Here is a 12,092-nt window from a genome sequence, read left to right as displayed (position 1 = left end):
AGTGTTTTACTTGAACCCCAAGACGTTTAAATAGAGTTTGGGCTGAACTGGAATTCTGCAGAAAAATAAATCTGTACGTGGTTCGATCGATCGAGTCTAATTTTCGATCGATCGAGCCTTACAGATTTAGTCCAATAAATCTGCACTCACTCGATTCCAGTTTTACAAATAAACATACTTTGAGCAAGCCTAAACAAGACTAAACAACCTGTTTTGATCATGGTTTGCCAACAATACAAATTAGAGTTCTAAATACATAAGTTCCTAAATCTTTAGAACCTAACATACTTGATAAAAGAAAAATTATTTTACATAATGTAATATTTGAGCTTAATTAAATTAAAATGCATTTTTTTTACTTGAGACCTTGGGCAACCGCATCAATTACTTACCCTACAAAGCCGGCAATATTGTCGGCCTTTCACAATCTCGTCATAAATAGTGGGCATGAGAACAAACTACATAGAATGCGACATCGCAGAAGAGAGTAATGACACATGTGAGTGAGACCACAACTGAGAATACCACCGGCGGTACAGGCGGCGTAGAAGGCCGGCGAGTACATCTCGATCTTGCCGGGCTTGCTCGATGCAGGAACCAACAGAGAGCAGATCTGCTTACAGAAAAAATCAAACCCAAAAATCAAATACCTAAACCCAAAAAATGAAACCAAAAAAACAAAAAAAATAAAAAAAAAATAAAATCCGGTTTACGGGGGCTTGTTGTTCGTCTTCTTCTTTGTCGTTGTCTTCAACCTCCTCATCTTTGTCGAAGTCAGATTGTTCGGTGGTTCCAGATTCGGACAAGCCAAGCATTAAAGATAACAGCACCTCTCTCTCTTTGTCTCATAATGTTGAATTTGTTGGAGTTGTGGGATCTATGATAGCTAATTTGAGTTTAGATCTATTGTGGATTGGTTGGGCTTGCTGTTGTTGTGAGCTGAATTGGCTAGTTTTTTCTGGGTTTGTTTGTTTGTTTGATTCAATGAGCTGAGTTGGCCAGGTTGGTTGATTTTGTTGTTGATTGTTAGAAATAAATTGGGTTTTGTTTGAGTTTTTGGCTTTCTAGGTTTTTGAGCGTTTGAGGTTTCTGGGTTTTCTTTGATTTTATGATTTTGGCTATGACTCTTTAGGGAAGAACATGAAAAACTTATGGGTTTTCAGCATGGGTCTTTTAGCATTGGTCTTTGTTAGGTTCTAAAGACTTAGGATATGTTTAGTCTTGTTTAGGCTTGCTCAAAGTTGTGTAATTCATGTAAAGTTGAAATCGAGAGGCTGCAGATACATTAGTGCATTTCGGCCTGGCTCAATCGATCGAAGGATAGACTCGATCAATCGAAAGTCGGCCAAAATGTTTTTCTGCAGAATTTCCAACTCAGCCTTATCTCATTAAACGTTTTGAGAAATCAAATTTCCTCTCAAGATGAGAAGATGAAAAGCTTGGAACAAGATTTAGTTGAATCTAAAGCTAAAATTGAAAATTTGACTAGTACCAAGCCTGTTGTTGATAACAGAAGTGTTTCTGTTTCTCTTAAGCCTAAAATTGAGAAAGTTTATTACCCTCCTTTCAAGAGGAATAATAAAGAAAAAGCTTATTTTGTTAGGTTTGACAAAGGTAAAAGTTTTGATGTAGACGTTGAAGTTTCTAAACCTATGTCTAAACCTACTGTTAGAGAGCATAATAAATATGTTTTTGTGCCTACTTGTCACCGTTGTGTGGTGTTGTTGGTCATATTAGACCAAATTATTCTTTGTTGAGGCAAGAACCAAAGCCTGTGACCGGAAACCCCACTAGGAATACTGATGTTCCTAATTTTGTTCCTGTTTACCACTTTTGTGGTGTCCATGGTCACATTTGTCCTAATTGTCGTAAATTGAAACTTAAGCATTATGTGTTTCAATCTAGGATATGTGATGATATTTCTCCTGCCATAAGTCCAAATAAATTGTTTCATATGCTTTTGAAAAATTTAAGCTTGTTGGCTTGTGAAAGGAATTTGCAGGATTTCAGTCTTTCTCAAAAAATTGGTGTAATCCCTCAAATACACTTTGCTTCTCATGGTTTTTCACCTACAAAGCTGATGACTCGTGCTAGATGGGTGAGAAAAGATTCTCTAAGGTGAGTGTTGTTGACTTGTCCCTGATTTNAAAATTGATATTTTTGTTTGTGTACTCTTATAGCTTAGTTAGCACTTGTCATGCATTGCATTTGCATTGTTCATTTAGCATAATATGTGTCTTTTTTGTTTTGGTTATAATAGTTTGTTTAAAACCAAAAAGATTTTTGTGTTTTGTATTTCACATCTTGGATTTATAATCAAGGATTGGCCATATTATCTTTACATAACATGTTTATGCACCTTGTTTAGCTTTGATGAAGCTTATTTCTTGCACTTTACTAGTTTGAGTTTGTAGTGCATGTTGATGTGGAGAGATGTTTATGGTTTTATCACTTGTCTTAGATCTTGAAGTCACATGTTATTTGACTTGTCGGACTTGATCTTTTGAGAAAGGCATAAATAACCATCTTACCACTTTCACTAGCCAATCATGAACACCTTAGTGCTATATCATAAGATCTGTGCTCGAGAAAGTGTAGCAATGCACAAAAAGAACATAAGGTGTAGCCTCATAATCTTAATTAAAACTTGGTGATGTACTATTAGGCTTGATGCTCAATCACTAAATTAACCGTTATATTAGGTGTGCATCTATCAATATGAGGCAAAATCAAGAAACTTACATGATTGAAGCTTATGTATCTAGGAGATGTGGGAGTTATAGTTGATGTAACTCTTTAGGTGATAGTCTCTTTTAAATTCTATGTGATGAATTTTGTAGACTTTGTGATTGTTGCTATTCACATATCACCTCTACATGTATCTCAAGCTCTTGCTAGTTGCACACACTACACAAGTTACTTTTGTCTAAACTCTGGTACATTATTATTGTGTGTGATTTTGTGTGGCCATCCAAGATTAAAATTCCTTGATTTAATGCAAAATGTGTTTCAAGTTTGAGAAATTGAAAATTCTAGAGCTTGAATGTACCCGAATTGGAGATTTTGTTCAAATTGGGTTCAATTGATGCAATTGGCTTGTTGAATTGATGTAATTGATCATTATATTGTGTATTCTAGCTTGTGTGATGATCAATTGGTCAATTGTTTTCTAAAAACTTAACAAGTGGTTTTAAATTTTTGGAGTTTTATTAGAAACTCTATGCTCAAGCTAATTTTGTGAATTTAACTTATATTGAACTTAGTTTCACTACATTAGAGCATGCATCATGACATATTTTTTCATGCATCATTTGTGTTTAGGATTCACATGCATTACATTGATTTTTGTATCCATCTTGCAGCTTTGCAGTCATATCTCTCATTGTTTTCACACATAGCATGCATACACTTTGCTAAATTGCGTACTTAACATGATTTAAAAATTGATTGATTAATTTTTGAGTTTTGTACATTCTAGTATATGCTATTTCTTATGTGTGAACTGTAGAAAATATTTTTCTTAAGAGATATGATGGATAATCAATGTGCAAATATTTCTCTCTATTCATACAACTGTTTATGGATCGCATAGTGTCAAATTTGCATTTATTGAAAGAGAGAATTTTTTTTTCATGTGTATCCTCACCTTAGTTTTTAACTTTGGTTTGTATGTTTTTTCCCCACCTCCTAAAGTTTTCCGAAAACTGTTTTTTTCCGAAAACTTGTTTTGTTTTTTTCAATTTTTATAAGGGGAGATTTTTTTTAAACCTTTGTTGTTCATAGGGGGAGTTATCTCTATTTTCTATAGAGTTGAAGTGGTTTGTGTCCCCTTGATTCTCTATTTTCTCTTATCATTTATAGCGTATGGTGACTGTTTACTCTTTGTATGAGTTGTCTTTGTCAATACATGACAAAAAATGGGAGAAATTATTGATTTATGGGAATCATGTTTGTCTTGTTTAGGGGGAGTTGAAATTATTTTTGAAATGGGAGAATATAAATAAAAACTTTTTGTTGTATCTAACTTAGGGGGAGAGTTAGTTTACTTATGTTTTTATTTCTGTTTCTTGTTCACTACTCATTAATTTATATTTATGAGTTATTCATGATATATGTCTTTGTTTTGTGTTTTGTTAAGTCAAGAATTTATTTGTTGATTTACTGTTTTTTTGTCACACATGCGTTTATACGTTTTGTTTAGTGTTTCAGGAATATACAGGTTGATTCAATTGAGCTGTTGTCTACACTTGCAACTGATGGATAGTAGTTAGGATTGAATTTGTGTTATGAGCATTATTTTTGTAAAGAGCTTTTATTTGTAAACTTTGAGTTTTTAATTTGTATTTTGTCACAGATTGCCAAAGGAGGAGTTTGTTAGGGTCTAAAGACTTAGGATTTGATGTATTTAGAACTCCAATGTGTAATATTGGCAAACCATGATCAAAACAATATGTTTAGTCTTGTTTAGGCTTGCTCAAAGTTGTGTAATTCATATAAAGTTGGAATTAAGAGGCTGCAGATGCATTAGTGCATTTCGGCCTGGCTCGATCAGTTGAAGAATAGACTCGATAGATCGAAAGTCGGCCAGAATGTTTTTCTGCAGAATTTCAAACTCAGCCCTATCTCATTATACGTTTTGGGTTTTCTGTTTTTACCCTAAGTATAAAAGGCAAAACCCTAGCCACGTTTTTGAAGGTTGCTCATTGTTGCTCATATTTTTGTTGTTTATGTGAATCTCTTGTGAGATCCTTGAGGAGCTTTCCTTCACATAAACTTAGGGTTTTCAAGGTAGAGATTAATTCAACATCTTGATGATTAACTCAGTTGCTACCATTAAAGTTTAAAGAAAAACAAGCGTGGGTGCTTGTATCTTATGGAGAATCTAAGAAAGAAGGAGTCCGTAGATTCGGAGCTTGCACGTGGTTGTGTCAATAAGTTCTACTGGTGGGTAGCATTAGGAAGTCAAGTGAGGGAGCTTGTAAGTCCTTTTGTATGAATTTCGATTCTTTCATATAGTAGATTCAAGTTTACCTTGAGGATATCTAGGTCAAATCTTCTCTAGGTTTTTATCGTGTGGTTTCCTAGGTCATCATATCATTGTGTTATTTACTTTTCTGCTGCTTTATATTCTTGATATGATTGTGTGTTTGTGATAACCTAGATTTGCATAATTTCACTAAGTAAATCACTTGGCTAATTAACTAAGTTAATTTGGTTGGGTTAAGGGGTCTAAAACCATTTAGTCTTTATTCACTTCTCAAATTTTATTGCATTATTGATTTGATTTTAAGTGGGAAAGGAAGTTGATTCAATAGGTTTAATTTTGAATTTGTGTTCTTGGGTTTGATTTTTTGGGTTTGTGTTCTTGTGTTCTTTGTGTTTTTAAATTTGAGTTTGTGTTTGGTTCTAGGTTTGTGCTTTTACGTTTTTGTGTTGATGTTTAAATTTGTGATCATGTTCTTATGTGTTCTTGTTCAAAATGAATTAGATCTAAATTGATGTATTTTATTGTTTTTAATTACGTTTTTTTTTTTTAGTTAAAATTGACAAATTTTTTATTTAAAAAAAAAAAAAGATGCTAATGTGGCATTTTTTATAATATTTTAACTCCTCCATCTGCTACCTTAGCTATTTCCATCAGTTGACTGACGGAAAGGATGAAAATAACACGCATTAATTGGTTTAGGGACTAAAAATGGTAAAATTAAAATGTAGGGACAAAAATGAAAAAAAGTCAAAATATAGGGACTAAAAGTGCATTTATGCCTTGAATTAATTCAAAAATGAAGTAAGACTAATTTCTAAGCTTCAACACCGAAATCATGTAAAACTTCTTGGTTGTTGCATTCAACAAGAAGAGAAACTTCTGATTTATGAATACATGCCCAACAAAGGCCTAGACTCCTTCATTTTTGGTTTTGATCCCTTAACCTATTACATTCTGCTAGTTGGTATAATTATGTGATTAATATTTCTTAAAACATAGAAATATTCCAAATTTTGGTTGAAATAAGGGTATATATAATTAACTTGAACCTTATACTTACCAAATCTGTTAGAAATTTAGACCCCTTAAAACACAACCAGATTGAGTAGCCTAGTTAATTAGCCAAGTTGTTACTTAGTCAAATTATGCAATTCTAGATTAAAACAATCAAATAATCATATCAAGAATATAAAGTAGCAAAAAAGTAAATAACACAAGATATGATCACCCAGGAAACCACACGGTAAAAACCTAGAGAGGATTTGACCTAGCTATCCTCAAGGTAAACTTGAATCCACTATGCGAAAGAATCAAAGTTCATACAGAAGGACTACAAGCTCCCCGCTTGACTTCCTAATGCTATCCACCAGTAGAACTTATTGACACGACCACGTGCAAGCTCCGAATCCACGGACTCCTTCTTTCTTTGGATTCTCTAATCAGCTACAAGCACCCACGCTTGATAATCTTTAAGCTTCAATGGCAGCAACCTTGTTGATCATCAAGATGTAGATAATCTCTACCTTGAAAACCCTAAGTTTATGTGAAGGAAAGCTCCTCAATGATCTCACAAGAGATTCACACAAACCGCAATATATGAGCAATAAAGACTTAGAGAGGTTTGGGTACAAAACCCTAAAAATAAAAGGAGGCACAAGAGGCATTCTAATCTCTCTCTCTAAAAGCTCTCAAAAATGTGGCTAGGGTTTCCTTTATATAGTGGGAGAATTAGATCTGAAACCCTAATCCTTGATGGGCTTGGGCTGAGTTAAAAATTCTGCAGAGAAAACATTCTGCCTGAGATTCAATTGATCGAGCCTTTCCTTCGATCGATCGAGCCAGGCCGAAGTTACTAATACTTCTGCAGTCACTCGATTCCAACTTTACATAAAACGCCCACACTTTGAGCAAGTCTAAACAAGACTAACAACGTGTTTTGATCATGGTTTGCCAACAATACACATTAGAGTTCTAAATACATAAATTCCTAAATCTTTAGAACCTAACAAAATCAAACGAAAAACAAATTGTTAGATTGGTCCAAGCGCTTCAACATTATATGTGGGATTGCCCGGGGGCTTCAATATCTTCACCAAGATTCTAGATTGAGAATTATACATAGAGATCTCAAGGCAAGTAATGTTTTACTTAATAGTCACATGAGTCCTAAAATTTCAGATTTTGGCATTGCTAGAACTTTTGGAGGAGACCAGTCAGACAAAAATACAAAGAGAGTGGTTGGAACTTAGTAAGTTTCATTAATATTATCTATCTGTAAATCTACACTTCCAACTTAATTTTTACTTAAAACTTGTGATGCCCTGGAGTGGTTGCATGGCACCAAAATATGCTTTTGACAAACTCTTCTCAATAAAATCTGATGTCTTTAGTTTTGGGATTTTATTGTTAGAGATCAAAAGTGGGAAGAAACGTATAGGGTTTTATCATCCAAACAACAAGCATAACCTTATTGGACATGTAAGTATCAAATAATTAGATTACTTATCTAGATACGTTGGACAGATGAATGACAACTATGTTCTTTTATTTAGGCATGGATATCGTGGAATGAGGGCAGACTTTTGGAATTGCTCGATGAATGTTTAGGAGAATCATGTACAATCTCAGAAGTGTTGTGTTGCATCCATCTGAGCCTCTTATGTGTGCAACAGTGTCCTAAGGATAGACCAAGCATATCTTATGTCGTTGTGATGCTAGGCAATGAGAGTGCATTGCCTCAACCAAAACAACCTAGTTTCTTCTTGGAAAAGGATTCAAATGAAGGGCAATTTCTCACAAGTAAACACTGTTAAATATTAGCTATGATATATTCCATGTTGAATATGCTTGAATATATGCGGAAGGAAGAACCATAAAATAGGAACAGAAGAACACAAGACTTACGTGATTCAGCCTTATGGTCTACGTCCATGGAGGAAACCCTTAAGGGCTACTACATCTTTATTATATAAGAGTATAGTACAAAACCTATGTAACAATGAACCATAACATGTGTATATATAGTAAACTAAACCTTAAACTAATAGACTTCTAATACAAGTAGGAGACTTGGCTTGCATTCAAAGTAAAATTAGGGCTAATGGGCTAATTTATCTCTAACACCTCCTCTCAAACTCAAGATGGCAACTTGATAAAATCTTGAGATTTGATAAAGTTGAGAAGATCCCTTGAATGAAATTTGGCTCTGTGATGGTGGTTTAAGGAAGGCAATGGTCTTGCAATGTTAATGCGACTTCTAACGGTGGCATGACTATACTAGAGAGTTTTGACGGCAGCAGTGGGAAGCCAAAGAAGATGAACACAGTTAAAAAATACCAAGGAAGACAAAGATTGCTCTTAATACACCGTAAGGACAGAAAATCATGGCCACAGGAAAGTAACTCTGATACCATATTAAATATTAGCTATGATATATTCTATGTTGAATATGCTTGAATATATGCAGAAGACAAAAGCATAAAATAGGAACACAAGGCTTACGTGATTCAGCCTTACAACCAATGTCTACGAAGGAAATTCTTAAGGGTTACATCTTTATTATATAAGAGTGTAGTACAAAACCTATGTTACAATGAACCAAAATATGTGTATATATAGTAGACTAAACCCTAGACTAATAGACTTCTAATATAAGTAGGAGACTTGGCTTGCATACAAAGTAGAATTAGGCTTGGGCTTATGCTAATGGGCTAATATATCTCTAACAATACGAATCTTCTTCAACCAATGAAATCACAATCACATTGTTCAAGGCTCACTAACAATTTTTTGCCAATATCAAACAACATTGTCAATGTAGAATTATATTCATCATCATATATTGTTAACTGTGTTCCTACTCTTAAGTAAACCATGTCCATTTTATTCAAATGAAGGTAACTTTTTTTCTTCTTTTTGGCACCCAAGTTCATTAAATCAAAAAGCCATGTCCATAGGACATGCCCATCGCATTTAAAAAGCATTAATACACTAGGAGGGTTTTAAGAAAATAACAAAATATAGCTTTAGATTGGTCCCTTTTCATGCTAGGTAATATCCACACCTATTGGTTTCCTTGAAGCAATGGACAATCGTGGTCCACTGTACTTAGGATTTGTTTGGGATTCGATTATTTTGCTGAAATTGAAATTTTTTTGCTGAAAGTACTATAGATAAAAGTAAAAATTAGCTAAAATAATACAATAGGGCCTATGAATAATACCAAAAAGTGCAAAGGGGCCCATGAATAGTAGCAAAAATAAGTTGAATAGTAAAATAAGCTGGCCTTTTAAGCTCGAGCCAAACACACACTTAGTTTTGGTTAAAAGCTCCCTACAATTAGACACAATTGAAGATAGAACATTATAAGCATACCAACTACTATCCTACATCATGTTTAGTTAAGACATATGTGACTCACTTGTTAGAAAAAACGCACTTTACTTGTATTTGGGTAGATCCAGGATGTGTTTAATACTTCAAGAAATCTTGTTTCAAGATCAAGTATTAAAACCATGCAAGTTTGTCCAAGATTCAAGCTGAAAATTGCAAGTTCATCAAAGCTCGACAGCTAGTATCTATCGAGCTTGAAGAGCTGTTCCAGCCCTGTGGCTTGACAGCTGCTCGATAGATGGCTATTTGTCGAGGTTTATGAAATTCAGATTTTCTGTTCTGTTTTTCATTCAATCCGTGATTTTATGTTTAGGCTTTCTTTTCTCACAAACCTAGACATATAAAAGGATTATTTTAAGGGCCGTCAAAAGTGACACAAGTTGCACAAGTGTTGGGAAAAGTTTGTTCAAGAAAATTGTGAATGGAGACAGAATTTGCCCTATTTCATTGTTCTTGTGATGAAATTGCTGTGTTTGTGTACCTTAGGGTTTTGTAACCAAGCATCTTCTTGATCTTCATCGTCTGGATGAACTAAAGAACTTTACAGCCAACAACCTTCTCTAGTTGGTCATTAAAGTCGCGTACTGGAATCTGCTCAATTGGTTAGTCACGTACTGGGAGCCGTGCATTAAAAGGAGAGATTGTCACTACAGAACAAGTTCAATTGGGTATTAGGGTAAAGGTTCAACTGTATGTTGGTAGAAAGTACTAGGATTCATTTACTTGTAACTGCTTATTTTGATAATAGTGAATTCTCGGGAGTGGTGACCTTAAAATCACCCGATGGGGTTTTGCCTCAGTGGTTTTCCCTATTATAAACAAATCACCCGTGTCAAATTTATTTTTCACTGCATTTAACTCAGTTGGTGATTTGTTTGTGCTACCACGCATATTGCATGCTAATCTGATTAATTAATTAAACTTGGCTAATTAATCAATTAATCCATCACAAGGGATCAATACATTTTTGGCCTATCAAGTGGTATCAGAGCAGGCATACTCTGATTTGGGTTAGTCTTTATTTTGTTGATCCATTGACCCCTATTTGTCATGGATAGAGGACAATCATTAATTATATCTCCTTTATTTGATGGTACTAACTATGCATACTAGAAAGTACGCATGAGAGTTTTCTTGCAATCTCTGGATGAGAAGGTGTGGTAAGCTATAGAGATTGGCTAGACCAAGCCAAAGGAAGCGCTGGTCAATTGGAATGTTGCTAAGATCAAAGCGGCAAATTTCAACAGCAAAACATTGAATGTCTTATTTAGTGCGGTCACCAATGAGGAATTAAAGAAGATATCCTCCACTGAAACTGCTAAGGAAGCATGAACCATTCTCTAAACAACCTATAAGGGAACCAAGGCTATCAAGGACTCAAAGCTTCAGAGGCTCATTACAAGCTTTGAAAAGATCAAGATGGAGGAGAATAAGTCGTTCGATGAGTTCTATGCCAAGCTTAAGGACATAGTGAACTTAGCTTTTAACCTTAGGAAAACCATTCCTAAACCCAAGATTGCAAGAAATGTGTTTAGATCTCTACCCGAGAGATTCCATGCCAAGATCACCACGATCGAGAAATCAAAGGACATTAACAAGATTCCTTTGACAGAGCTAGTTGGTAATCTACAGACCTATGAGCTAGGTTTAACAAGAATTGGCAAGTCGAGTAAGGGTAAGAGCATGGCATTGAAGGCCAAGAGCAGTGATACTAATGACTCTTCAGATTATGAGGATTCTAAGATGAAGTCCTACATTACGAGGCAATTCAAAAGTTTATGAAGAATACCAATGGGAAGGGCTTCGACAAGGACCGTAGGCAATCTATTCTTCTCAGTCCAAGAGCCAAGACAAAAGGAAGAAGGATGCTAGGGATGGCGGTCAGTACATTGTTCCTTCTAGACTAAAGTGCTTTAGGTGTCAAGGTTTTGGTTACATGAAACAAGAATGCCCCACATATCTCAAGACCAATGGGAAGAGCAAGGGACTTGCTGCTACATTGAGCGACACTAAGTCTGAAGATGATTCCGACAAAGAAGATGGCGGAATCTTGAATGCCTTCATTGCCACTATCAATCCTACTGAGGGGATTGTTGAAGATGTGGATGAAGAAGAAGAATTGGTGGAGTCTAAGTTTGAGAAGATGGATGAACAAGATGACATCCATACGGCTTATGCAAAGTTATACAAGCTCTCAGAGAAGCACGAGAAACTGTATAGGTTGACCACTAAAAAGCTTAGTGATGTAGAGCTTAAGCGTGAAGAGCTTTCCACAAAGTTTGATGAAGCCAATCAAACTATTGAGGCACTGAGATTTGAGAATAACTTCTTAGCGGAAGAGATCAAGAAGCTTGAGGCAGAATTGTTTCAAGTCAGAGCTTAACTAGAAAGGACTTCAAGTGCTAAGCTCGATGAAATGCTCAGTCTTCAGACATCTGCTTTTGATCAAACCGATTTAGAGTATGATTTCTCTTCTCCTAGTATTACTTCTACTAGTTCTACTGTTTTTGTTCCTCCTGCTAATAATGTTGAAATTGAGAACACTAATGTCAAAACTGATTTAGCCAGTGAGAACATAGACAAGGGTAAATCTATCTTAGGAGTACCCCCTAAGTTGGATAAGAAAGAAGTTAAAAATCCTAGGGCTAAAAAAGCTAACTCTCAAAAGCCTAAACAAAAGAAACAGCATCTCTGTCATCATTGTGGTGTTGCC

General features: G+C 35.1%; 1 protein-coding gene across 1 annotated transcript in view; it reads left to right on the top strand.

The window, feature by feature from the left end:
• Window positions 1-7,800, top strand: part of LOC136067871 (G-type lectin S-receptor-like serine/threonine-protein kinase SD1-1) — a 27,505-nt gene extending 19,705 nt beyond the window's left edge. Inside the window, exons 3-6 of the mRNA XM_065774238.1 lie at window positions 5,814-5,915; window positions 6,998-7,235; window positions 7,315-7,465; window positions 7,540-7,800. Coding sequence (XP_065630310.1) covers window positions 5,814-5,915; window positions 6,998-7,235; window positions 7,315-7,465; window positions 7,540-7,800 — 752 coding nt within the window. The remainder of the gene's footprint in view (window positions 1-5,813; window positions 5,916-6,997; window positions 7,236-7,314; window positions 7,466-7,539) is intronic.
• Window positions 7,801-12,092: the final 4,292 nt, after the last annotated feature.

This window comes from Quercus suber, unplaced genomic scaffold, assembly GCF_002906115.3.
Source record: "Quercus suber isolate HL8 unplaced genomic scaffold, Cork oak 2.0 scaffold_89, whole genome shotgun sequence".
Taxonomy (NCBI): Eukaryota; Viridiplantae; Streptophyta; class Magnoliopsida; order Fagales; family Fagaceae; genus Quercus; species Quercus suber.
The sequence above is the reverse complement of the archived record's forward strand: the minus strand, read 5'-3'. Positions and strand labels throughout refer to the sequence as shown.